Source organism: Cyprinodon tularosa, unplaced genomic scaffold (genome assembly GCF_016077235.1).
Source record: "Cyprinodon tularosa strain WSP-4 unplaced genomic scaffold, ASM1607723v1 ctg46, whole genome shotgun sequence".
Taxonomy (NCBI): Eukaryota; Metazoa; Chordata; class Actinopteri; order Cyprinodontiformes; family Cyprinodontidae; genus Cyprinodon; species Cyprinodon tularosa.
In genome coordinates, this window is record NW_024039185.1 from 166,874 (window position 1) to 193,202 (window position 26,329).

Here is a 26,329-nt window from a genome sequence, read left to right on the forward strand (position 1 = left end):
CCCTTCTTCAAGCCTCACCAATTCAGGACTTTATTTTAAAAATGCCTTCAATCATGTGGGAGAAAAATAACACGATTAACAATCTTACATTGTGTGGAGTCAGTGGTTCTTGTGGACCACCTACTGGTTTTCCCGCTCAGGGTAACATTTAAGTCCACTTATTCTGATGTTTGCATCAAAAAGACAGAGCAGGTTAATGTTAGCAGTTACCTTTTCAAAGACAGGAAAATAAACTGACAGATAATTTCTCTGAATTATACAAACCATTTATGTTCATGCCAATTATATAATTGCTTAAGTTTTGAGAAAAATCAGACTTTCCATGGGATACATTTCCTTTTAAAATGCAAACGAAAGATCATTTTATTATTAAGTATTACAGAGCTGGTATGTAAATAAATTGTCAGGAGACAAACAGTGACACCACATATTGAGGACTGTGTCAGAAACAGGGAGGGAACAGACAAAGAAAGAGCTGTGGTCACATGTGCGTCAGGCAGGGCTGGATTATTGAGCCTTATGTGGAGTTTAGAACAATAATTCTCCTAAGTTAAAAAATTATGACATTTCTTTATAAAACAGAGTGATCTTACCAACTTACATTATTCTTTTAACAGCACTGTGTAAAAGTCCTGATCCACTGAAACCTTTCAGCATTTCTCCATGAAACAGCCATACATTTGATATATTTAAAGAAATATTGCCCAGACCCCTTAATTCTGATGCCCCTAAATACAGAGAAGTCCCACCTCCCTCTGATCTGAAAGCGAGGGACGCGAGATGAGGAGCAACACTGATCAGGATCCACTCAGTGTTGGTCCTGCTCCCTCTGTTCCCCTGAGACAGAGCAGTGTGTTGAGGCTTCCAGGTGAGATGCTAACGCTTCGCTTGGGCCTCTTCAGCTTCAGTGAAAGAACAAGAAAAGATAGACAAGATTACAATTATGAAGGAAATAGGACAATCAGATGGACTTAAATATGTTTAGATATTTAACCTACACAGGTCCTGTAACTTTTTTTTTTTTTGGTGATATTTGAAGTTAATATTTGCATAACTTCTCCCAGGCTGCATATTTTGGTGGACATTTAATGTTTTAGCCTATTTTCCCTGCAACATACAGCAGCCTCGCTTCCGTCAGTGAGCCCCAGGGCTTTGGTCAAGTCTCCTGACTCGAAAAAGCGCTATAAAAGTACCATTTACCAGATTTTTCCCTGCAAGTCGTTATTATGACAAATAAATGGGTTTATACAGGAATGAGTCACTCTAATTTAATGATTTTTAATGGTCTTTTAATGCTCTTACAAATAATTTGAATGCCATATATATATATATATATATATATATATATATATATATATATATATATATTTATTGCGGCCAAATCCTTCATCATCTTTACCGTCAACAGGCTGCAGCCATGTCCCGAATTCCTCGTTTTCCAGCTCAAAATTTGCATTTTCCCCCAATCTCTTGCTTTTTCTCCGCCTCGAGCTTCTTTTCCGGTTTTACGATCAACCAGAAGCAGTTTCGCACAAATACATTGTGAAATTGTTTTTATTATCTTTTTTTTTTAATAAAGCATTTTAAATGCCACAATAATCACATTTAGTGAATTTTAATTTCAATCAAGGCCTTAATATAAAAAAAATTATAACTTAATGACTTTTATTGGTCTTTAATGACCCGCAGAAACCCTGATTAAACTTTGATGATTCAAAATGGACATTTTCAAGTATTTGTTGTTGACCAAGACATTATTACTGATGATCTATGTAATAATTTCAAGCGCAATTGCATAAAATAGGTGTCATTAAAAAAACGGCATTGACGCATGCGGCAGAATGACTGAGAGCTGGAACAGTGGCTTGGTTATGAACAGCTAAAAGACACAGTTAAGTTTTGTGTTGCAGCTTTTTGCTTCAGCCCCAGAAGGATGGCGTTTTGTTCCACATCGTTGCATCTCTTTTTTTTCTTTTTTTTTATTCCTTAAAACACATAACTTTAATTTCCCGTTGTTTTATTCACTCTAATTTAATGAAATGCACTCAATGGTTCATGTGTTATTTATGCCTGAAGACGTTTTTATTTGCTGTAAACTAGAGTTTACATTGTTTCTAGACTGTGGGAGGAAGTTGGAGATATGGACAGAATCTATGGATGAACCGGGAGAACATGCAAACTCTGTGCCGAATGATCCCAGGTAGGGATTAGAACCCTGCATAAAAAATAAATATTGTTGTGGCAAATAGCAGGTGTCCCGATACAAGTTTTTTATTTCCGATACGGTACATATATTGACAAGATATAATATTAGTACAGTTTTTATTACTGATTTTAAACCGTAGAATGATGGCAACAATCATTTTCTAGTTAATCAGCAACAGGACATCTTTTTAGCCATAACAAAATATATGTGAATATTTACATTTCTAAAAAGTGAGGCACAAGGTGGGCTTCAGAAAACAAAATACTGATTTTGATTTGCATTACCTTTCTTGAGTTCCTCCCTCTTCTTGGCAGCTTCTTCCCTCTGTTTCTTAATGATGGCCAGTCGGGCCAAATCAGCTCGTGCCTGTTCAGTCTTACCCTCCAGATGGAGCTTCATGTAACGTTCCTTTGCTTTTTGCTTCTCTATCTCCTCTCTGAGGAACACAAGGAAAGAAGATGACTCAATAGTAAAAGTTGAAAAAGAAGATTCCTCCTCAGTAGGACACCCACCTCTCTCTACGGGACAGCTCTCTGGGGGCAGTCACATCGATTTCTGTGACCTTTTTGCTCTTCTGGGAAACCCGGTTTGGATTCTCAATTTCTATGAGCCCCTCCACACCACTCCTCTTCTTAGACTGGGTGTAAAAACAAATTGTTACAGCTCGAACTTAAAGGTTTATGATACTGAAACTCCCCTTTTCATTTCAGGGATTTCAAAACAGATTTACCAGTTAGCAAAACGACAACAACAAACCTCAATCACTCACCTCCAACTCCTCTTCACTGCTGCTTTCCTCCTCAGACTCTGAGCTCCCCTTCTCTGCACCACCACTTTCCTCCTGTTAAACCCACACATAAACATCACACTACTGCAGAAGAGGTGAAAAGGATAACCTATCTGTACATCTGTCACTCACCAACTCCCTCTGGAGTCTCATCTGTCGATCAATCTCCTCCGGGTTGCTAAACTGCTTCCCTCTCCCTTTGTGGCCCTTTTTTCCTGTAAATTTTAGAGACGGGGTCATTGTGTATGAAATCACTCAAGATCAGGGCAGAACAGTCAGGCAGGAGATAACCCTGTAAGCTAACATAGGAGAGCTTTACAAATTTTATGAACATACAGGTGCTGGTCATAAAATTAGAATATCATGAAAAAGTTGATTGATTTCAGTAATTCCATTTAAAAAGTGAAACTTGTATATTATATTCATACATTACATACAAACTCATATATTTCAGATGTTTATTTTGTTTAATTTTGATGATTACAAATGACAACAAATGAAAATCTCAAATTCATCATATCAGAAAATTAGAATATTACTGAAGACCAATAAAAACAAAGGATTTATAGAAATGTTGGCCAACTGAAAAGTATGAACATGAAAAGTATGAGCATGTACAGCACTCAGTATTTAGTTGGGCCTCCTTTGGCCTGTATTACTGGAGCAATGCGGCGTGGCATGGAGTCGATCAGTCTGTGGCACTGCTCAGGTGTTATGATAGCCCAGGTTGCTCTAATAGTGGCTTTTAGCTCTTCTGAATTGTTGGGTCTGGTGTATTGCATCTTCTTCTTCACAATACCCCATAGATTTTCTATGGGGTTAAGGTCAGGAGAGTTTGCTGGCCAATTAAGAACAGGGATACCATGGTCCTTCAACCAGGTACTGGTAGCTTTGGCACTGTGTGCAGGTGCCAAGTCCTGTTGGAAAATGAAATCTGCATCTCCAAAAAGTTGGTCAGCTGCAGGAAGCATGAAGTGCTCTAAAACTTCCTGGTATGTGGCTGCGTTGACCCTGGACCTCAGAAAACACAATGGACCAACACCAGCAGATGACATGGCACCCCAAACCATCACTGACTGTGGAAACTTTACACTGGACTTCAAGCAACGTGGATGAAGTGCCTCTCTTCTTTTCCTCCAGACTCTGGGACCTTGATTTCCAAAGGAAATGCAAAATTTACTTTCATCAGAGAACATGACTTTGGACCACTCACCAGCAGTCCAGTCCTGTTTCTCTTTAGCCCAGGCAAGACGCTTCTGACGCTGTCTGTGGTTCAAGAGTGGCTTGACACAAGGAATGCGACAGCAGAAACCCATGTCTTTCATACGTCTGTGTGTGGTGATTCTTGAAGCACTCACTCCAGCTGCAGTCCACTCTTTGTGAATCTCCCCCACATTTTTGAAGGGGTTTTGTTTCACAATCCTCTCCAGGGTGCGGTTATCTCTCTTGCTTCTACACTTTTTTCGACCACATCTTTTCCTTCCCTTCGCCTCTCTATTAATGTGCTTGGACACTGAGCTCTGTGAACAGCCAGCCTCTTTAGCGATGACCTTTTGTGTCTTGCCCTCCTTGTGCAAGGTGTCGATGGTCGTCTTTTGGACAACTGTCAAGTCAGCAGTCTTCCCCATGATTGTGTAGCCTATAGAACTAGACTGAAAGACCATTTAAAGGCTTTTGCAGGTGGTTTGAGTTAATTAGCTGATTAGAGTGTGGCACCAGGGGCCATCAATTTTGAACCTTTTCACAATATTCTAATTTTCTGATATGATGAATTTGAGATTTTCATTTGTTGTCATTTGTAATCATCAAAATTAAACAAAATAAACATCTGAAATATATGAGTTTGTATGTAATGTATGAATATAATATACAAGTTTCACTTTTTAAATGGAATTACTGAAATCAATCAACTTTTTCATGATATTCTAATTTTATGACCAGCACCTGTATTGGTTTATAATCTTAGCTCCAGAAATGTACTAAAAAGCCTTAAAGTGATCCAACAAAGTCCATGTTTATACATTCTTACATACCCTTTACTGACTCACTGATGAATCTATAAGATTTTTTTTTTCTCCCCGGGCTTAATTGAATCTTTAGCGAAGAATAAGCAATTCACTCTCAATCTGCAGGTTTACTAGTGGTTCCTAGAATTTCTAAAAGTAGAATGGGAGGCAGATTTTTTTAGTTATCAGGCTCCTCTCCTGTGGAACCAACTACCAGTTTTAGTCCATTAAGCAGACATCCTGTCTACTTTTAAGGGTAGGCTTATAACATTCCTTTTTGATAAAGCTTATAGTTACAGTGGCTCAAGTTATCCTGAGCTATCTCTATAGTTATGCTGCTTTAGGCTTAGACTTCTGGAGGACATAGGGACCCCCATTTCATCATTCTATCCCTAATCTCCCACTCTGGAGAATCTGGTAGTTCAACCTCTAACATTATGCTCTCTTTACTTTTTCTCATAGTAGCTTCGCCTCGTCTATTCCTGTTTGGCTGTGACACCATCCTGGAGAGAAATATCAGCTGTGCTGCTGCCATCAAAACCTTTGTTTATAGATGTTGGAGATTGGCCTATTTTCCAGTGTAGTCCTGCTTGTCTGACTGGCTGGATTTGCATTCTTCCTCCTCTGAAATGGGAGTTGGCTGGGAGCTTGTCTGCCTGGCTGTGTGTTTCCTGGACGGGGCCGCCTTTTACAGCTGCTTTTTGTATCTCTGCTTCTATCTCCTTCAACCCCAGTCGGCCTCAGCAGATGGCCGCTCAGACTGAGACTGATTCTGCTGGATGTTTCTTCCTGTTAAAAGGGAGTTTTTCCTCTCCACCGTCACTATAAGCATGCTTAGTGTGAGGGACTGCATCCGAATCAATGAGTCAATAAAATCAACTGGGTTTCATTAGATAGAAAACTTTTAATCCATTTGACTGTATGATATGGTGAAATGTAAAGTGCCTTGAGATGACGTGTGTTGTTAATTGGCGCTATATAAATAAACTGATTTGAATCATAATAATTGAACTGAATTGAAATCACATTGGAGAAATTTACCTCTGCATTTAACCCATCCCCTAGGGTAGCAGTCAGGTGCCATCGTGGGTCTTGCTCAGGGAGCCAGAGAGGCAGTCTGGAACTCACAAGATGAGAATTCCAAGCTCTATGCACTAACCACTAGGCCACCACTCCCAATGAGTGTATTTGATGAGGGATTTGTGTCGTAGTGCTTAAAAAACATTACTTATTACAAGTATGACCCATGAGGGGTTTGAATTTCCTTTTATTTTCCTTTAAAACCACATGCCCCAACTGGGTGTTTTTTTTCTCTGGATCTGTTGGAGGATTCTAGCTCTCAAAGGGAGGGGGTTCTCCTGTTCACATACAACCAGTGTTTGCCAAGGATTGCATCAAATCAACAACTCAGTGCAAGCTGGTGATTCACAAAGGTAAAGTTTTTAACCACACACCATTTCAGAAACAAAAGTCCAACACAAATTGATCGTTTATAGACCAATGTTTCATAAAATTAGTGTAATAAGTAAACCATGAGCCTCCTCTTCCTTAGACTAAATTTTAACAGTATGATCTTAAGTCATACTTCTTCAGACACATTAATTGTGTCTTTTAAAGACATTTATATAATAATTCAAAAAGCTTTGGGCACAAAAAGTATCTGAATTATTTTAGGTATTACTCAGAATATCAATGAGCCTAACAAATCTCTACCACCAGATAAAAAATTACAAGAAATCAAAAATTTTAACTAAAATAAATGGACACTTTATGCTGACGATTATACTATGTTATTTTCAGGTCGATTTAAATACATCCAGCTCACTCTGGATTTTGTGAGCCATATAGCAGAAATGTTTCACAATAATGGACTTTAGGAGGTACAAACTGCTGACCTGCTCAGATCAAGCTGACCGGTGCTGTGTCTGGACAACATGTAATACCACTGTTACATACACACTAGAGGTCGCCAACCTACAGACTTCATGTGAGCTAACGCATTCAGAGCTTTACATGCTAACACTAGTTAAATACAAACGGTAAAAGGGAGAAATTTGGCCCCTAAAGGAATGTATTGGGTTCACCTTATCCACGTATTAAGGTTTAGACATTTGTATCGCTACTGGAATTTTACTTTTCCATCCTAAATGATCCCGAGGTCCCGTTTTCTGAGGCTCTGTTAGCCACTTAGCACGCTAACGGCTAAACATGTGCGGCTTTCATACAGCATTAAGTGGCAGCGCCAAATACATTCTCCTCAATAATACTCACCTCCGCGCGGCATTGTTTTTAGGTAAAGGCACAGTAGAGAAAAAAACTTAACAAAACATCCACTGGATTGAAACAGAAGCCTGTCGGCAAACACTGCGCCTTAATAGGCGTCCAAATAAAAGGCTAATGAAACTATTTTGTCTCTCGCGCTGTCAGCAAAGTCTCTGCTATCGGCGCATGCGCAGAAATGATGAAGAAACCAATCACCGCACAGCAGCAGAGCTGAGAATCCACCAATCAGATAGGGAGGGACCAGCCCCGCAGCTCATTCATAAAAAAAGGCCGAAGCTGAATTCTATAGAAATCTTTGGCTTTTTCTTAAATTATTTAATAAGCTGTAAGATAATTATTTATTTACCTGTGACTGAATCAATCGCAAGTGAATCAGTGTTACTGATGAGTATCCATAATGAAAAACACAGCCAACAGGCCTTAATGACTATAGACCTGTTGACCTGACATCCCACTTCATGAAGGTCTTGAAGAGAATTCTGTTCACCTGTAAGGAAGAAAACAAGGACCCCCTGCAGTTTGCTTATCAAGCTGGAGTCAGATATGCTTTGGAATGGTGTGGAAACCATCATCTGAACCCGAATGTCAACAAAACAGAAGATGATTGAAGATTTCAGAAAAAACCAAAGACGTAGCCAGAACATTTTTATAAGGGTGTCCAGGCACTAACCAATGTATACTGAGGGGCGGCCAAAAGTGGATAGGCACCAGAACCTCAGGGTCACTCTACACAGCTCCAACAGGAACAAGCACAATGTCCACATTTCTAAATAAAGACAAACTAAAGTTTCCTATAGCCTTTGCTAACAAATAGATGCATATATTTAAACATCTGTCTAGATAAAAGCTATATTGGATAAAATTCTATGAGGTTTGAGTTCTGGAGTGAACATCTTTTCCATCGTCATTACTTACCTACTTTTATCAATATCATTCTACATTAAATTGAACTACTAATATCTACATAAATTGATAATTTAATAGGTTTAAAATTAAAATTGTTATTGACAGTATCTGATTTCACCGAAGACTCTTAGATGACTTGCAGAGACACATAATTTTCTCTTTACCGCATACAACACAAAATCTAGTTCTGAAAGAGCATTAATTCTGAACTAATCTCTAATGTTGGCATATTGATTTGCATAATTAATCACAGTGTTTTTGTCAAGTAATTGTTAATAAATATAAAACTAAAACGTTTTGAATATTCCACTTGAGAGAAAAAAAAAATGGTAGGGGTGACCAATGATTGGCTAAGGGTGGCCATGGCCACCCCTGGCCCCCCATCTAGCTTCGCACCTGGAAGAAACAGGAACAAGTTCAGTTCTATCAATGTCATGGGAGAAGAAATGTAGGTGGTTGAGGAGTGTAAATATCTTGGTGGTGTTCACCTGGGCAACAAACTGGACTGGAGATGCAGCTATAAAGCTGTTGAGAGGGACAGAGCAGACTGTATTTACTAAGGAATCTTAGGTCATTAAGTGATTGTAGCAAGATTTTTTTTTTTATTGAACTTTCTTGATCTCACATTGGAGAAATTTACCTCTACATTTAACCCATCTCCTTGGGGAGCAGTGGGCTGCCATTGTGGGGCGCCCGGGGAACAATCAGGGGTTAAGGGTCTTGCTCAGAGAACCCAGGGGGGCAGTTTGCGGGAGAGGGGCTCAAACTCAGAACCCCAGGATTCCAAGCTCTATGCCCTAACCACTAGGCCGCCATTCCCCTCAAGATGCTGCATATTTTATGTGAGTCTGTTGTAGAGAGTGTGATTTCTTCTGCAAAGCTCCTAAAGAAGGCCAGCTCTGTTCTAGGGACTCCTCTAGAACCTCTGGAGACGCACCTGTGAAAATTCTCAGTCATCCAGGTCATGGTCAAGCTTCAACAGTTGCCTAAAACTAACCTCTGGAGATGATTTCATCAATAGTTCTTCATAACATGAAAAACGCTTTTGAAAAAGAAGTGAGTATCTTCGTCAGAGGATTGTTAAAAACAGTGAGAGGCTTCTTTAAAACCGGTGTAAAACAGACCGCAACTGAAGATCTCTGTAGCTATTATTAACATTTAGAACAACTCGTTAAAAATATGAGTTAAAATTAACATTTAATTTTCCTTTTTGGATCAAGAAAGTATTTTTAATTTGAATTAGTAGAATAGAATAGAACAGAATGGAATGGAATAGAAAATACAAGACTTAACAGTTAAACATCTAAAATTATTTTATTGGCAATTTGTCCAACTTGTGCTTTTGATATTTAGGGCCAGAGACAGTGGCCCCCCCCTGGACTAGAGAACATTTCCCTCCTGTTTGCAGTAAAGGACGAACGGGAACGAACGCATGTTCAGATGTTATGTTCAGATGTTTGCATAAAGGCTATCTTCGGTCATACATCTATTAATAAAAAGGTTTCCGGACTGAATGTGGAGTCTTTGACAGCATTTAGCACCCTGTGTCTGTGGTCGTATATTAATGGATCCTGGAAAGAACACAGGAAATATCAGGGACCCTTTTACTGTAGATCTTCTTTCAGTCCTATGAAAGAACACCTCAACTTCAATTTGCAGCTGCAGCCCCACTGAGAATCTGTACCTCCAAACTCTTTTCCCCGCAGTGGAATATGGAGAGAATGGTAGTAGGTAATGATGTTTATTTCATTTTTCCCAGAGATGCGATGTCTCTAGGGCCCATTTAATGAGCATTTGACCAGGTGAGATCAACACAGATCTGCACTCCAAGGATCTTATTACTGTCAATTCTCTCTACTGTTTCCTTATGCAGGCGTTGACCTCCAGAAGTTGATAAACTCCAAACTCTTAGGACAGGAATCACAACCTGGTGCACAACAAGGAGAAAGCAGACTTCTAGATGATTAACTTCTCTTCTCTGCATAGTAATTCATTACCCCAGAATACCCTGGATAAAAGAATATAAATAAATTAAATACCCATTTTATGTTTAATTCCAAATTCTATTCTGCAATATATATATATATATATATATATATATATATATATATGTATGTGTGTGTGTATTTTTCAAGCAATGTGCATAATACCGAGCTTTCTAAATATTACTGATAAATAGTTTTGTTTTTCTTACAATGCATTAGTTCTTTTAAGCTCTCAATTTTTTGTTCCCAAGGCCGAGAAAAAAAAAAAAAAAATTAAATACGGAACGAATACGAAAAATGTCTGTCCAACTTTTTTAATTTATACATAGAAAAAAATGAAATGAGAACAATAAATGAGTTTGAAAAGAGATTGAAGGTGCATAAAAATAGTTTGCATATTAAAATAAACATCTCAGATACAAAAAAGTGATATAACAAATGGGATACAGAACATAAACAGGAAAAGAGTGAATCCAGTACACTGCAGCCACATTGGCTGTTAAAAGCTGAATTCCTCATGTGAGAAAAAAAAATGCCTAAAGGAATGAAGGAAAAGTTTAAAAGAAAAAAAAGTATGTACATCATTAAAACTATTTCTAAATAAAATAAAAAAAGGCAATTCAGCAAAACTTTTTAATTTAATTTAATCTAACTAGGCTATACCCTTATTTTTTTCTTCGATGCTGAGTTTTCATATCTTCGATTTCTTTCTCCATCAGGTGGTACTCCACCGTGGTTTCAGTCAACTAGAAAGAAAAAATTTGATAATTAATTTTAATAATTCAGTAAATCTGTTATTAATGTAGTCAGGTGTATTACTTGTATAAATCAAACATGTTTGCATTTGGGTAACACAAAAAAAATCATTATAAAGCCTTTCAAGGGATTTGCAGGGGTCTAAATTTATATATAGCATTTATATTATGCTACGATCACATTTAATGTGATTTGAGCAGCAGAAGCAGCCGGTTTACATTCAAAGTCTACGGCTGAAGCGCATCAAGACGCATCGAAAGGTTCTACAGTGCATCTCAAGCAGCAGGAGCAGGGCATCTTGAAGCATCTGAACGTCTGGAGCAGCGCCTCATGAGCATTTAAGCATCTGAGGCACATGACCCACTTCACAAGCAGCACATGCTGGAGTTAGAAAATCTGAACCTTTGCTGCTCAAGGGCTGTTAGGTCTCTGTACGACCGGTGTCAGAGCCTGGTCTGTATTGCCGGCAGTAAGTCGGACTCATTTCCGGTAAGTGTTGGAGTCATAACTTTTTCTTTAGGGCAGGATTTTAATCCTAATTAACTGACTGCACAGAAAATGTTTTGAGGTGCACTTTCTTGAAGGGATGTCCTGATCCAACACTGATATCGGTCCAATAAAAGACAAAAAAGTAATAACGGATTTTTGTCGGTCGACATCTAAAATCTCCGATATTTTCACACTGATAGAAACACTCTGCTTCTGTTAAAAGCTTTTGTAACTCATTGGTTTATTACACATGGGTCAGTTGTTTTCTGAGCCTGAACTTTTTCGACACAGGCAAGAAACTCATTTCATGAGTCAAAGATTGCATGAATGATTCAAGAATATATTCCACTTTTGAAAATCCAATACCAAAATCGTCCAGAAGATGACAAAAGTGCATCTATATCTACTACTTGCATGAACCACATTTCCTTTGATATCCAGTTTTGCTGCTAAGCGTTCCTGGAGCACAGCGTGCAGAAGCAAGCGCCTGGTTCACCTAACTTCCTACACCAGCTGCTAATTGGCTTGCCATCCCACCCCGTCTCCTCCAGCCATGCCCAACGCCACTTATTTTTGAGACCTTTATCTATGGTCGTAACATCTTCCCCGGAGTTCATGAACATGCAATTCCATTCTCTCTGTCATCCTTCTCTCCAAACACAAAGTTTCAGTTATTTATCTTTTGACTTTTTACATGTCTCTTCATTGAATGGAGCCGTAAATGGTGCAAGGAGGCTTTCAGTGTGAGAACTTCAGCACTGTATCTGTATCTGTTGTCAAGCATCAAAGATGAAGCAGCGATTATTAGGTGTTGTAATAAGGATAAACAAGGTCTCACCATGTCCATCAGAACTTCAATCTTTGCTTTCAGGAGGTTATTTTCTTCCTCCAGTTGTAAATTTTTTTTCTTAAGCCGGTGCACCTCCCTACTAGAAGCATTTCCTCCAGATTCTGGTTGAACAAACACATGAAAATCGTATTTTCACATCCAAACAGGACACAGTCAGTTAAAAATGTCTGATTTCAGAACAATAAAAGTTATTCTCACCTGTTATCCACTGTCCGTCTTCAAACCTCCAGCTCTGGCCTCCTATGGTCATTGCAGGTGGTCCATATTCAAGACCAAGCTCTATTTCTCTTGTTGATCGATCCAACTAAAACACACAAAAAAAAACACATTCATATTATAATGCTAGAAATTATAACATACTCATTTTTAAAGAAGTTTTGAACACAAATAAAAAAAAACAAGATTCGCCTTTACAATCAGACTTATTGCCCCTAATTGCGCTAAAGGTTGCACTTTGTTAATATGCATGACAAATAAGAGACAAAACTTTGTACAGACCCAATTTTATTTTTTTTTACAGACCCAATTTTAGACTAATTATTGTTGCAAGCCTTTTGGGGTATGTCTATCAGTGAAGAATCTCTCTTTTATTTAGGCTATACTTTGACTAGGCCATTTTAAAACAATCTACCAACCCATTGAATTTCTAGTTTTATTTTATGGTTCTACTGGAAGGAGAACCTTCCCCAAAGTTCTTTGCCAGTTTTCTTTTAGGATTGTCATAGATTTATCTTCATCCATTTTCAACTTAAATCTGATCAGTTCTGCAAAAGAAAAGCATCCCAGTAGCATGATGCTGCCACCACCCTGTTTTACCAAGTGGATGGTGAGTTCAGGATGAGCAGTCTTGCATGCAGGCCAAATAATCATTGGTCTCCTGTGATCAGACAACCTCCTTTCTAACCTGCTTTCCTATGCAAGCTGAAGAGACACATCCCCACAGCATAATGACGCCACCCCCATGTTTAACAATGGGAAGGGTGTGATCATGGTGATGCTTTTGCACAAAAAATTATATTTTCTTATCCTACTATTTCAAACTTTGTTACCCCCCATGGTCACTCACCGTATGAAGGCTGGACAGAGATGCAGATTTGCGCGGCGGCGTCTTCTTCGGACTGAACGTACTTCCAAACAGCGGCATCAGTGATTTTTTCAGATCCTACGAGACAGTGCACCGGTGATAGATGTTTAAATGCTGCCGTCTGTGTTTATCGTTGCCAACGACACCAATCCCCTTCAGGGAATCACAAAGCGCACTTAGATAATTATGAAGGCGTCCCGAGAGATACTAACTCACATCAACGCTGAACTGTAAACTGATCTGGCTCTAATCGCGTAGCCTAAAAGTTTAATAACGTATATATTTACCTCCATACACCGTATTTACTGAAATGTGATGGTTTAAAGTCTCCTCTCCAGACATGGACCGAACTGCGCATGCGCGGAAGTTCCCATTACTGAAAAAAATGTAAAAGCTTCGATATGGAAGTTTCGTCAATGTGACCCGATTCTGGCACTAAACTATAACATATGAATAGACTTTTTAAACCTTAGTTATAAAATTGTATTCATAGTTCTACTTTGCACGATGGTTATGCACATTATTACGTTTTAACTTCTCAAAAATCCCCGTTTTAAAATAGAAATGGTACGGGCCATAAAACTACAAAACGAAACATCCATCCAATCGCTTATTTTACAAGCATTCCAAAACAGATGCACTCATTTTAATGTGCAAAGTCAACAATAACTGAAAAGACAAATAATACAACACAATACTCGATTCCAACTAGTATGTCTTTAAAATTGATGTGTCTCTTGAGCTGTGCTATGCAGCCCCAGTGGCCTAATGGATAAGGCACTGGCCTCCTAAGCCAGGGATTGTGGGTTCGAGTCCCATCTGGGGTGGTAAATTTTTTGATTTCTCCCGAAAATGACGGAGAGGTTAAACTTGGTAGCGTAATATTGTTAACCTATTTTTATCATCTTAAATTCTTTGCAACAATCGCTTTTAAAATCGTCTTCTGTGCTTTCCTGTGATGGGGAAACTAAGCGTCTTTTTATGCGTCCTGCTGTGGTCTATGGCTGTGATGTTGAATGTATTTGGGAGACCATTGAACAAGGTGCAATACCGTGAGTTATGAAATGTTTGCCTGTTTAACATGCTTTAAATTCATTTAAAGTCTTTGATTTCCAAATCACGAAATGGCTAATGTATTAGACACATTGTATTTATATTAGAATTTGTTTTTTACTTTTTTGGTGGTTTATATTCATAATCTTTTTTTTATATTTATATATATTTTGTTTTCAAAGAAAACGAAATAAGTTTATTTACAAAACTACCCATCAGTTTGATTTAAATTTTTTCAACTGTCATTTACTACATAAAATAAGAAAATTGTTGAATAATCTGTAATATCTCTATGATATAAACAAGATTTTTTCCCAATTCTAATATATGCAGATTCATGTGAAGCCTTGAAATAGACTTTAAAAGGTTTTCGACAGGTTAGACATATTAAAGTTGTGGAATAATTACATAAGTTATTTGATAAAACAGACCATTAATAAAAGACTACAGTTTTTCAAAAATCTATTCCAATGGTGTCATGACATTATATTATATAATGTGTTATCTAACCTCAACCCTGTAACCCTTTCCATCGTGCTACAATGGTAAAGCTCCAAGAGGCCACGGTGTATTGGGATGCTGCCCAGAAAAGCGTGATCCTGAAGGAGGGGGTGATGGTGAAGGATGGTGGCGCCTACGGTTACTTCAATGACACTCTGCTGCTCTCTGGATGGGGTGTTTTGGAGATCAGGGCGGGTTTTGGAGGAACTACACAGGGTGATGAAATTACATTTTTTCTGGCTGGTTACCTGGAGGGTTACCTCACTGCTGGGTGAGCTTTCTCAAACTGAGACACATCACACACATACATGTTGTCTATGTGCAAGGCTTTCAACATAAACAGCATGGAAAGATACATAATATTATAGTTTTTTTTCTTTCTGATTTTAAATCATGCTTACTTTCCTGTGTTAGCAAAGTTATTCCTGCAAACTAAATGCATGAATACTATTGAGGGTTATTGTCTATCTGGAGCTATTACTTATATCTGTTAAAGTGCAACAGTCCATCCTGCAGCAAATCATCGACAGACCATAATGCTGCCACCACCGTACTTATTTACAGTCGCAATACTGAGTGCATTTGCAAAATGTAATCTCTTTTTAGTTGCTTTTAGAAATGACTACGTCTTCTCTGTAGGTGATGACTTTCTTCAATCTTCAGCAGCATCTTCACAGTAGCATTCTAACTCAAATTCTTTTGTTTTTCTGGGGTTCATTCACGTATACCAAAAATTCCAAAATTGTTTGTAGTTGTATATGATAGTTTGAACAGATGAATGTGAGACTGAAAATTGGACCCAAGGATAACCTAGACTGGTGGAGATCCACAGTTTAATTCCTCTCATCTAGGCGGATTTCTTTATAGTTGTTTATCATGTCACACAAGGAAACAGTTTTTAAAGGGGGTTTAAAATACAGCTAAAGGTGGGTCTTCTTAACCAGATTTTGCTACTTTCCATTTTTTATTATTGTTTATTAATTGATCATTAACTAACATTAAGATATGCAAATATCTGAGACTAAAGAAAGTAGTGAGGTAGAAACATTTCTCTTTATTTTTACTCTAATGTGTAGCAGTTTACAAAAATTTCTGAGTAAAGCATAAATTTCTTTGTAGTTTCTTTCTTTTTTACCATTTCCAGAGTTATGCATAGCGTAAAAGAAACATTGAACTCATATTCATTAGATAGAATGGTTGTAATGTTATTTTGCAACTTGCAATGCATTTAAACAATACCTTGTTATAGATAATAGCTCTGCATGTTTTATTAGAACATTAACTGTGTTTGTAAGAGCTGAAAAAAGGAAAAATATCCATATGCAGACGAAGGGGATGAATAAACTTCTGCTCTCCCTGCTGCAGACAGATCTACAGTCATTACACCAACATGTATCCTCAGCTGATAAAAGATGAACAGGTTTTGATCCCCTTGAAAAACTTTATGAGGTATGTTTGGTATAAAATTATAAAATAATTGCAATAATTCATAGCAGTAATGCATGGTGTTGAAAGTAAATAGCCTTCTCTGCTGTTCATTGAATGATCCCAAGCAAACAGGACAAATGGGCCAGAGAGCAGGTGACTCAGAGGAGAAACAGCGACCCCCTGTGGAATCATCTTGGACTGATCCTGGCCCAGCTGGATGGACTGCATGCTGGAGCTGTAGAATGGGCCAAAAGCAATCACAGGGAGGTGTGTGTGTGAGTGATAGAGAGGACGTTAGAGGACTGTCACAGTATTAGTTCATTAATCCCTGCCATTTACTCTCCCCTTCCCTCCCAGCCTCTGCCGCTCTTTGCTCTCCAGTTCCTGAATGGTGTTGGCGACCTCCTGGACCTCGTCCCAGCTCTGACATCTCGCTCCAATTCCTCTGCAGGCGCAGCCACTTTCAGGAGGCCTGGAATGGGCCTCTGCACAGCTCTTATAAAGGTTAGGCCAAGCTCATTTGGCTCAAGCTGTGAGGGAAATTTCAACAGGACTAATTGCTTTTATGAGGAAAGGGTCAGTCCAGTGCAAGTGAGAAGAGTGGGTCATGCAGTGATTGTGTTTTTCTCTTGAGTTGCCTCCATTTAAAAAAATAAACTTATCAGTCCTGGCGTCTCAGATGCACTCCTCCCCAAGGTTTCATACAATTTAGGTCTGGGGACTAACTATTGCTATGTTGATTGGCCCATAAATATTTTGTCCTTACCTGTTTAATTACACTGATTACCCTTTTTATAGCTTTCTGCTGAGAGGTCATGATATATTTACCTGAGAAAGTTCCATTGGCATTTGGAGGAGAAGTAACCCTGGATATGAGATGCTTATATTTCATTTAACATGATTAATCTTGAGTATTGGTAGGCGAAAAGTTTCATTTTAGGCTTATTTGACAAAAGAATACACAGTTCCAGTTACAATTCCTGTAGAGGTTAAAAAAACCCTACATGTTTTCATCAACATAATTTCTTTAAAAAGTACTCTAAAAACCAAAGTGTACAGGTAAATAAGAACAATAAGAAAAATCTAAATAATGCTAAAAATACAAAAGCAATAAGCAAAGTACAAGGTTGATAGTATAAGCAATAAAATCAGCAAAATAAATAAAAAAGAAAACAAAGGTTGACCAAATGGTCGTGCTTTCTGGAATTAAAAGCCTGTTTAAAGGAATAGTACACCCAAAACATGATTAGCCTTCATTTTCTACTCACCCCCATGCTGAACAACACTCTGGAGTACTTTTTTGATATCTCAAATGCATCTGGAGATCTGGGAGGCTTCTTCCTGTCTGCTGACATTCAAATAATGGAGGTCTATGGCGCCCGAGGCAGAAAGGTCCATAAAAGTCCACAAAAAACGTGTCAATATTCCTCCATACTGCTCGTCCAATGTATTCCAAGTGTCCTGAGTGGGTAGCATCCAGAATTTACTCGAAACGAAGTCATTTAGAATGTTTTTAGAGCCTAAACAGTAGTGTATAGGATTTCCTGAAAGCGCGCGCCCGCACGTTCACGACGCTACGGAAGCCGGCAGACCAACCAGATGAAAGTGCGCATTCAGCTCGGCAAAGAACTCATGCTCTTCCTCAACACTGAAGTCCTCAGACATTTTTCTTTCGTTGTTTCTTTCTTTGCACAGGTAAACAGCACATTTCTTCTTCTACGCTTGCATTATCAGCAGAGCAGACGCTGAATGCGCACTTTCATCTGGTTGGTCTGCCGGCTTCCGTAGCGTCGTGAACGTGCGGGCGCGCGCTTTCAGGAAATCCTATACACTACTGTTTAGGCTCTAAAAACATTCTAAATGACTTCGTTTCGAGTAAATTATGGACGCTACCCACTCAGGACACTTGGAATACATTGGACGAGCAGTATGGAGGAATATTGACACGTTTTTTGTGGACTTTTATGGACCTTTCTGCCTCGGGCGCCATAGACCTCCATTATTTGAATGTCAGCAGACAGCAAGAAGCCTCCCAGATCTCCAGATGCATTTGAGATATCAAAAAAGTACTCCAGAGTGTTGTTCAGCATGGGGGTGAGTAGAAAATGAAGCCTAATCATGTTTTGGGTGTACTATTCCTTTAAGAGACGATAAATTTGGAGTTGAGCTCAGTTCTTTAAGGAAATGCACCTCAGTTTAGTTTTATGTATAACCCCCTAGAAGTTCCCTAAAATTTGTACCAACACTAAATAAATAAAAAAAATCAGTCAGATCTCTATTTAAGGGATTGTTCTGGGTACCCATACTTTTAGATTATGTTGTCATATAAGTTCTCTATGTTCACCCTAAGGTGCTGCCAGGCTATGAAAACCTGCTGTTGGGCCACTCTAGCTGGTACACCTATGCTGCCACTATGCGGATCTACAAACACTGGGACTTCAGGGTGTCCAATGGGCATGTCTCAACCGGACAGATGTCGTTCAGCAGCTACCCTGGTATGGAGACTCAAGAGATATCACATATATTTCCTGTTTAGGCATCACAAGACACGCAAAGACTAAAGACACAGTACTAAATCACAGCTTTCCTAAAGAGGTGAATGTCTTTTCCGATCCATACATTTTCTTTTACTGGAAATTACAAACAAAGGCATCCTGGGCTTTTTTATTTTTATTTTTTTTTAGATTGAATGAACACTCTGTGGTGAAGCCACTGCTAACTGAGTTGTAAAGTAAATGTTAGCTCAGTGAGAGCACAAAAGAAAACCAAACATGATTAAATGCATTCCTTTATTGTTTGGTCAGCAGAGATTTAGTCTGTTTTTTTTGGCTAAAGATTTGTTAAGTGCCTCAGGCTGTAAAAAAGCCTCTTATGGACTCAACTCTATCAGAACCAAAGTGGGTTTAAAGTACTATTTATAGAGAGCAGCAGGCAAAGGTAGTCACTTCACTCTATTAAACTGAAGCAATCAAACTACTCGGTCCGCTGTGATGCTTAGTCTTAATAATTCAACATGGTTTCTTCAGTGGTTACAAAAACATTAATGGTGACAAGGTTTGAAGTCAATTTTTGTTCATTTTTACCCCTGGATATTGCATCGTCAAGGGTATTTAGCTGTCATGATATGCTGTTGTCTGTTTTTATTTTATTTGCTGATATATCTATGTTTTTTTGGTAAGCTTTTGCCATAATCAATATTTTGTCTTTATAATTGTTGTTACAGTCTGCATCTTGTATCTTATGTTCTTTCCTATGTGTATTTTATGTATTTTCTTAGATTGTTATTCCTTATGCCACTTTGGTTTATCAATCTTTTGTGTTTTCCCTCCATGTTATCTGTGATTTTATCATGATTCACACTGTAATGTCACTCAACATGGGTGAAAATAGAGTTTTTTAAAGGTAAAGTCCAGTCAGCAAGGAATAATCAATGGATCATTATACCGTACCATACCATACCATACCAACTTTATTTATGAAGCACTTTATGCACCGGGCAGTACCAAAGTGCTGTACACAATCATAAAATACAATGCAATTATAAAATAGAAAAGATCGAGTATAAAACACATATTAGTATACAAACAGAATAAAACAAAGTGAAACCTCTTAAATTGTGCCAAAAGCCAAGGAAAAAAGACGAGTCTTAAGAAGGTACTTAAAAATAGCAAGAGAAGAGGCCTGTCTTATGCTCAGAGGCAGATCGTTCCATAGCTTAGGAACTGCCACAGAAAAAGCACGGTCCCCTCTGAGCTTGCTTTTTGTCTTTGGGACCCTCAGAATCATTATCTATACCTAAAACTAATAGGTTCACTGTAATTTCATGAATTTAGCATTAATCAGTAAGAAAATAAAAAACAATAATTTTCGTTGTGATCACTGAGTCTGGGAGCAGCCTTTTTTGCCTAAATTTAGTAACACCTCACTCCTGACATCCTCCAGCAGTGACGTCACGGTGTGGTAAGCCTAGCGCCATTCTCCCCGCTTTACAAGCAAAATCAATGGGAACTACTAGACACATCTGCAATAAACAACATTTATTGAAGATTTACAAAGGACTTCACCATTGAAATCCGCGGGAGCTTTAGTTAAACTGACAATGGTAGATGGATGTTATAATACATGGGGTAAAAGTGGAAAAAAAAGAGTTATTTCACCTTTCCGATTCATGATCCTCCACGGAAACATAATATGTAGCCAAAATATATGGAAGAAGAATGTTTTCAAGATGACTTGGATAATAGCGTGTTGTGACAAACACCAGATACAGCACTGGGTCTTGATCAACAGCCGATACCGCACCGTGACGTCACAAACTTGTAGGTGGCAGTGTTCTTTGACAAACATGGATGCCTCCAGTAAAGCACATTCAAATCAAAATTACTCTTAATGAAAACACTTATCATTTATTGAACTGTATTTAATAATTTTATATTTAAAGTACTTTCAGAAGTTTGAATTCTGAATATGACTGGACTTTTCCTTTAATAATAAATAAAAAAAATAAAACTTAAGGAGTTGCATAAGAACTAAATGACAATGGGAAACGAGACAGTATAACAAAAGTATCTAAGGAAGAACAATGAGAACCAGTAAACACATCATATACTCAGGAACAGATGGAGAATGACATTAAATACGATTTAATGGGAGATTATGAAGCAGGAGCCTGAGAAACGGAGACTAATACATCAAGATGCTGCTAAAAAAAAGATGCAAAAAAAAAACCTGTCAAACCAAGATGAAAATCTAGCATGACACCGAACAGAAATTAACTCGTAATGGCCAAAGGTCTCCCTATCTCAGTCTTTCTGCTCTGTACTCTCCCTCATTTTTTTTGCACCTCCTCTGTATTTAAGCTGCCTGATTTTCATCGTTCCTTGTTGGTTTCTTGTGTTTATCCTGCCTTGGCTTGATCTCTCATGTCTCTAAGTTTTTCACCATCAATCCTTCACACCACACCATGTTTTGGTCCTTGTTTAACCTCACAGTAACCGACATTAACCCCATTGTCATATTGCACCTTCAGGCTAAATCATTTAAACCATCTTAAATGTTCCCATGAAACAATAAAGAAAAAAAAACTCACAGCCTTATTAAGATTAAGCTCAGTACAAAGGGATTTTGATGTTTTACATTATGGAAGAACTATAAATTAAGTTTCATGTTAAAAAACTTCAGTTTAACCAGATTTGAAACCAGACTTGTATGTTAACATTCCAGCAGACCTCACATGCCAAAAAAAAAAAAAAAAAAATAGAAACCTTGATCTGTTTTTGTTTTTCTCATCTCTCACTGGCAACCTTAGATCATAATGTCCTCCCATACCTCCGCCAGGTTTCCTCATGTCTCTGGATGACTTCTACCTGCTTGGGAGCGGCCTGCTGATGACTCAGACCTCTATCGGCATCTTCAACACCCCGCTGTTCTCTCGACTCAACCCTCACTGCCTGCTGGCTTGGCAGAGAGTCCGCCTGGCTAACGGTCTGGCACACACGGGAGAGGAGTGGGCGCAGATTTTCTCTAAATATAACTCAGGTGGGATGTGAGCCAAAGCTAGAGAAAACTATAGGATCTAAACACATAAATGTCATCTTTGGAGCCTCAGTCTGCAGGAAAACAGATAAAAGTAGAGATTTAACCAGACAACAGCTGGATTTGTTGATTTGGAAGCTGATTTCATCTTCTGCATCATGTTGCTATGGGACTCATCAGTCAGCAGCTTTCCCTCCTCATTCAGTTATTTATTAGTTTTAAACCTGAGACTCTATCTTTGAATTCTATTTTTTTTCCTCTTAATTCTTTTTGTGAGTTTGCAACTCATGAGCCAAAAACTTCCCACCTTTTTTTATCTTCTCCATCCTAATCCCTCAGGCGCAGACATGACTGTGCCTGTCAGCTTTGCTGTGAACGTCTTATGGAAGAAGCAATCAAAATAGCTGCTTTGATTTCTTTATCGTTTTAGTTTTTCTGGTGAAAACTAAACATACACAAATCTTCATCTTTATAAGGGTTTTACTACTTCTATAGGAATGGTTACAGTTACAGATTTCACCTGAATTATTGAGCTAATTTACATCTTTTGGAAAGGACAGCTTCAGTCATGTAAAAGTTTGTCAGAGACACACACATATTGGGCGTATTATTTAGGGACCAAGGTATTCAACTATTATTAGAAACTCCAATTACTGTCACAGTCTTGATTCTGTTATGTTTTCTTTTGAGTAATCAGTTTTACTTTGCTCCATGTTTTCTAGTTTTAGTGGTTTCATTCTTATTTTGTTGTGTTTTCTGGATATTTTTCCATTTTCAGGTTTTTATTTGTTGCCCTCTGCTGCCCTCTTGTGTGCTCTTTTTTCCCTAGCTCCTTTCCTGTCTGGTCTGTTCACACCTGCTCCCAATCTGCTCATTAGTCCTCTCTTTGTTCAGTCTCCCATAAATAAACTCTTTGTGCAGTTCCTCAGTGCTGGTTCCTCGTCTAACTTCCTCCAACTCCGTCTCTCTGAGTCTTCCTCGTCGAGATTGTTTTTTCCCCTGATGTCTCCATGGTTTCTGGTTTTTTTCACTTTTTTCACGTTTGATTTTTTTGGATTCCTGCCTCTGTTGTCATTAAATCATCAAGAAAGTCACCTCTGCCTCCCTGCCTCTGCATTTGGGTCCTCAAACCACAACCAAATCCTGACAATTGCTCCATTCATCATGATACTCTTTTTGCATGTGTGCCTTCTTGAACGTGCAATAAATTGGAAATAGACTTAAAAAAGAAAAATAATAATTCTCATTGGTCAACTGGGATGGAAGTAACATTATTTATAAACAATCAGTCCTCTGCATGAGAAGTTCATGAACAAGAATAATATAATATAGACCAAACATTTCTCATTTTTCTTTGTAGAAACTGTAAATAATCTGGCATCTGTTTCCTTCCACTTCAAAGGTTTATGTTTCATTAATCTGGTGTTTAGGTACATATAACAGCCAGTATATGGTGGTGGACCTGAACAAGGTGTCTCTGCGTCACAGTATCAGCAGTGGAGCTCTGACAGTTCTGGAGCAGATCCCGGGGAAAGTGGTCCACTCTGATCAGACTCAAGCTTTACGAAGAGGTAGGAAAAATATCCATCTGTGTCCGGCTACGGCGTCCAGATAGATTAATGCTGCGTCTTTCATTTGGCAGGTTACTGGCCGTCTTACAACATACCTTTTCACGATGAGATCTACAACCTCAGTGGGTACAGCATCATGTGGAGGCGATATGGAGAAGATTTCTCCTATGACCTCTGTCCTCGAGCTAAGATCCTCCGCAGGGACCAGGCCAAGGTGTCCGACCTCGGCTCCCTCAAGCACATGATGAGATACAACAGTAGGTGTTTCAGCAACAGCTTAGTTCATATTCCTGACTTACCGCTCTCTTTTTTTGGGTAACCCTGCTTTGAATTAGCCAAAGGCATGTCAGCAAAAAATATTTAAGTTAAAACTGAGCATCAGAAGTGAACCTGGGATGGTTGTTGGCATTAAACACAAATGATCAGGACTGACCATGCCATGCCCATCCCTTAATGGTACCATTAGACCCATATTATAATGGCTGCTTCATCTCACAAACTTCAGGTTATCTCTGGTTTCTCCACACTAGATTTCAATGAAGCAGGGGAGCTTAAAGATGTGGTGAAACGAGGGGTTCTAATCCTGGTTCTGCAGCTATAAAAAATAAATATAAAAAAGCTGTCATATGTGGACGCACTGTATATACTGTATAGATCCCATGCACCTTTTTCTTCCCTTTGCACCTTCTTCCTCTTTGACTATTTGAGCTGATGTATGACTAAATGTATCCACTGTGAGATCAATAAAGCCAATGAATCAATCAATAAAACATAAGCAAGAGTTTCAAAGGATCTTTCTAAATCTTTGCTGAAACCATGCGATGAAAATTTAGAGTAGCTCTCAAGGCAAAATGCAGGTCCATGTAGGTACTATAATTTATGGCTGCAATTAATTATTTTGCAAATCAATTAATCTGTTGATTTTTTTTTTTTAATAATTGGAGAGCTAAAGGTTCCTTAGACCAGGTGAAACTAAAACTATTCCCCTAAAGGAGTTCTTGTTAGAGCATATTGATGGATGAGAACATTTTTTTAATCCTAAATGCAAAATGATTTATAACTTTTTTACAATCTTGGTATAATTGCTGCTCTAAGTGGGTCGCTCTGTCTGCTAAAAGCATGTTTTAGAGTCTCTAAACGTTTAATTGATTACTAAATTTGTTGACGATTATTTCAATAATCGATTCATCGCGATTAATCTCATTGTTTCAGCCCTAATGTAAATGTATAGACTGACAGAAAATATTAACAGAACACTGAATATTTTACTTAAAAGCAAACAGAATTAATGGTTCTATTTCAGACTATAAGAGAGACCCCTATGCCAAGGGCCATCCCTGTAAAACCATCTGTTGCCGTAACGACCTGAGACCAAGGAGGCCACGTCCAGGAGGTTGCTATGACACCAAGGTCAGGAAACATCTTTGAACTATGGTCCAAACAGATTTTTAAACAGGCACGTGGACAGCTTTGTTCCCTCTCTGATGGGCTGTTGTGCTGATAATGCATTGTTATGAGCACGTTGTTACAGATGAAAGGAAAATGCTAATGTGCAGACTGTATGATATGAACACTCGGTCAGGCGCAGAAATTAAAAACCCAACAGAAACTTCCTCTAAAAAGCTGTACTTTGTTTCCTGCCCTCCCCTCTGTGTGGCGCTGCAGGTGACCGACTACCAGATGGCCTTACAGCTGTCTGCCGAGGCCATAAACGGTCCCACAACGCAGGGGGGCCTGCGTCCGTTCTCATGGCGCTCCTTCAACCTCACGGCTCATCAGGGTCTCCCACACACCTACGTGTTTCCTTTCATCACCATGACGCCCACACTGCACCGGCCCTGAGACACGGCCTCCCCTCCACCTGTTATTACTGAGCTATAACTATAATCCAGGGTGGATGTTGATGATTTTATTAGATTGTTGACAAAAAAAAAATTTTCTAACATTTTTCTTTTATTTAACTGTTATTTTCTGAGTCTTTTCAGAGATAGGAGCTTCACATGAAGCTGTTTTTAATGTGAAATTTATTATTAATAATTTATTATAAAAGTTATATTGTTTTGTCCTGACTCGTGTTCGGTTGTGTCTGTATATATATTCCTTTCTGTGCCTCTGATCCCCCTTGGGGTACAAACTGCTCCACCGTGCAGTCCTGATTAAAAAAAACAAACATAAAAAAGCATTACTTTTAACAAACCTGAATGAAATCTGTTTGTTTACATAAGTGTTATGAATATGTGTTGCACTGAGTTTTTTTCCCCCAGGCTTCTGCTGTCAGTTGTTACGGAGGTTTATGTTATCAGAAAACCGCAGACCCTCATGTCAGGTAAATAAACAGACACCTCAGAGTGTGAAGGGTCTTCATAGAGGAACTGTTTTCTTTTTTAAATATATGCAGAGATAGAAACCAAAAACTGTACACTGATTTGTTGAAGTTTTTGAGCTGACACTTGAAAATGGCAGATAAGTTAGTTTTACTATGCTTTGCCAAAGAATACACTCTTTCTAAATGTTTTCCTTTCAGTCAAGTTTGCTAATTTTTTTTTAAATTCCTTTACGATTTCCCAACACAATCTTAGTCCCTCAGGTGCTACATGACTGTGCTTGTTAGTGTTGCTGTGAAATTCTAAGCTAGAAGCACTCACAGCTGCTTTTCATCAGATATTTACATAAAAATTGCTTAATCTTCATCTTTTTTCTGGTGTAGAGTGAAAAATATATTGAATAAAGGAAATTACATGTTGAGGAAAGATTAAATCTGCTTTTTTGCTTTTAATTATTGAGCTAGTTTAAGCATAAAACCACTCAATGTTCCATTAGGTTATTATCACAAACTTTTATTTATTTTACCAAGATTTTATCATATAAAACACAATAAATCAGTGATGG

General features: G+C 38.4%; 3 protein-coding genes and 1 non-coding gene across 5 annotated transcripts; 2 read left to right on the forward strand and 2 right to left on the reverse strand.

Moving 5' to 3' along the window:
• Positions 1 to 464: 464 nt before the first annotated feature.
• pdap1a (pdgfa associated protein 1a) lies at positions 465 to 7,444 on the reverse strand. Of its 2 annotated transcripts, XM_038300930.1 has the most exons (6): positions 7,271 to 7,444; positions 3,126 to 3,208; positions 2,976 to 3,047; positions 2,719 to 2,843; positions 2,491 to 2,642; positions 465 to 902 (listed from the first exon to the last, which is right to left on the reverse strand). In XM_038300930.1, the coding sequence occupies exons 1-6, from the start codon at positions 7,281 to 7,283 to the stop codon at positions 877 to 879; spliced, it is 471 nt and encodes a 156-aa protein (XP_038156858.1). In that variant the 5' UTR covers positions 7,284 to 7,444; the 3' UTR covers positions 465 to 876. The 2 variants fall into 2 exon arrangements, with proteins under 2 accessions (XP_038156858.1, XP_038156857.1); XM_038300929.1 differs by lacking the exon at positions 7,271 to 7,444 and having other exon boundaries at positions 3,126 to 3,248.
• Positions 7,445 to 10,471: 3,027 nt separating this feature from the next.
• Positions 10,472 to 13,723, reverse strand: cby1 (chibby homolog 1 (Drosophila)). The gene is made up of 5 exons (XM_038301055.1): positions 13,640 to 13,723; positions 13,335 to 13,430; positions 12,467 to 12,572; positions 12,257 to 12,369; positions 10,472 to 10,919 (listed from the first exon to the last, which is right to left on the reverse strand). Exons 1-5 carry the CDS (start codon positions 13,643 to 13,645, stop codon positions 10,839 to 10,841), a joined length of 402 nt encoding a protein of 133 aa, XP_038156983.1. The 5' UTR covers positions 13,646 to 13,723; the 3' UTR covers positions 10,472 to 10,838.
• A 383-nt stretch (positions 13,724 to 14,106) lies between these two features.
• Positions 14,107 to 14,179, forward strand: trnar-ccu. Its single transcript has one exon. It is a non-coding gene; the product is annotated as a tRNA-Arg (tRNA).
• LOC119793819 (phospholipase B-like 1) lies at positions 14,151 to 26,285 on the forward strand. Its single transcript, XM_038301094.1, has 11 exons — positions 14,151 to 14,394; positions 14,957 to 15,177; positions 16,272 to 16,355; positions 16,460 to 16,601; positions 16,692 to 16,838; positions 18,685 to 18,829; positions 21,672 to 21,872; positions 23,300 to 23,440; positions 23,512 to 23,697; positions 24,744 to 24,850; positions 25,106 to 26,285. The coding sequence occupies exons 1-11, from the start codon at positions 14,311 to 14,313 to the stop codon at positions 25,280 to 25,282; spliced, it is 1,635 nt and encodes a 544-aa protein (XP_038157022.1). The 5' UTR covers positions 14,151 to 14,310; the 3' UTR covers positions 25,283 to 26,285.
• The last annotated feature ends 44 nt before the right edge of the window (positions 26,286 to 26,329 follow it).

What these genes read in the sequence shown, in the direction of transcription:
- pdap1a (XM_038300929.1), bottom strand. Translation starts at nt 3,233, where the DNA reads ATGACCCCGTCTCTAAAATTTACAGGAAAAAAGGGCCACAAAGGGAGA. An exon ending in TGAGACTCCAGAGGGAGTTG is followed by an intron (nt 3,048 to 3,125) that starts GTGAGTGACAGA and finishes TGGGTTTAACAG; the next exon opens with GAGGAAAGTGGTGGTGCAGA. An exon ending in GAGCTGTCCCGTAGAGAGAG is followed by an intron (nt 2,643 to 2,718) that starts GTGGGTGTCCTA and finishes TGTGTTCCTCAG; the next exon opens with AGAGGAGATAGAGAAGCAAA.
- cby1 (XM_038301055.1), bottom strand. An exon ending in AGACGGACAGTGGATAACAG is followed by an intron (nt 12,370 to 12,466) that starts GTGAGAATAACT and finishes TTGTTCAACCAG; the next exon opens with AATCTGGAGGAAATGCTTCT. An exon ending in TTGAAGTTCTGATGGACATG is followed by an intron (nt 10,920 to 12,256) that starts GTGAGACCTTGT and finishes TTTTCTTTCTAG; the next exon opens with TTGACTGAAACCACGGTGGA.
- LOC119793819 (XM_038301094.1), top strand. Translation starts at nt 14,311, where the DNA reads ATGGGGAAACTAAGCGTCTTTTTATGCGTCCTGCTGTGGTCTATGGCT. An exon ending in GAGGGTTACCTCACTGCTGG is followed by an intron (nt 15,178 to 16,271) that starts GTGAGCTTTCTC and finishes TCCCTGCTGCAG; the next exon opens with ACAGATCTACAGTCATTACA. An exon ending in TCTGCACAGCTCTTATAAAG is followed by an intron (nt 16,839 to 18,684) that starts GTTAGGCCAAGC and finishes GTTCACCCTAAG; the next exon opens with GTGCTGCCAGGCTATGAAAA.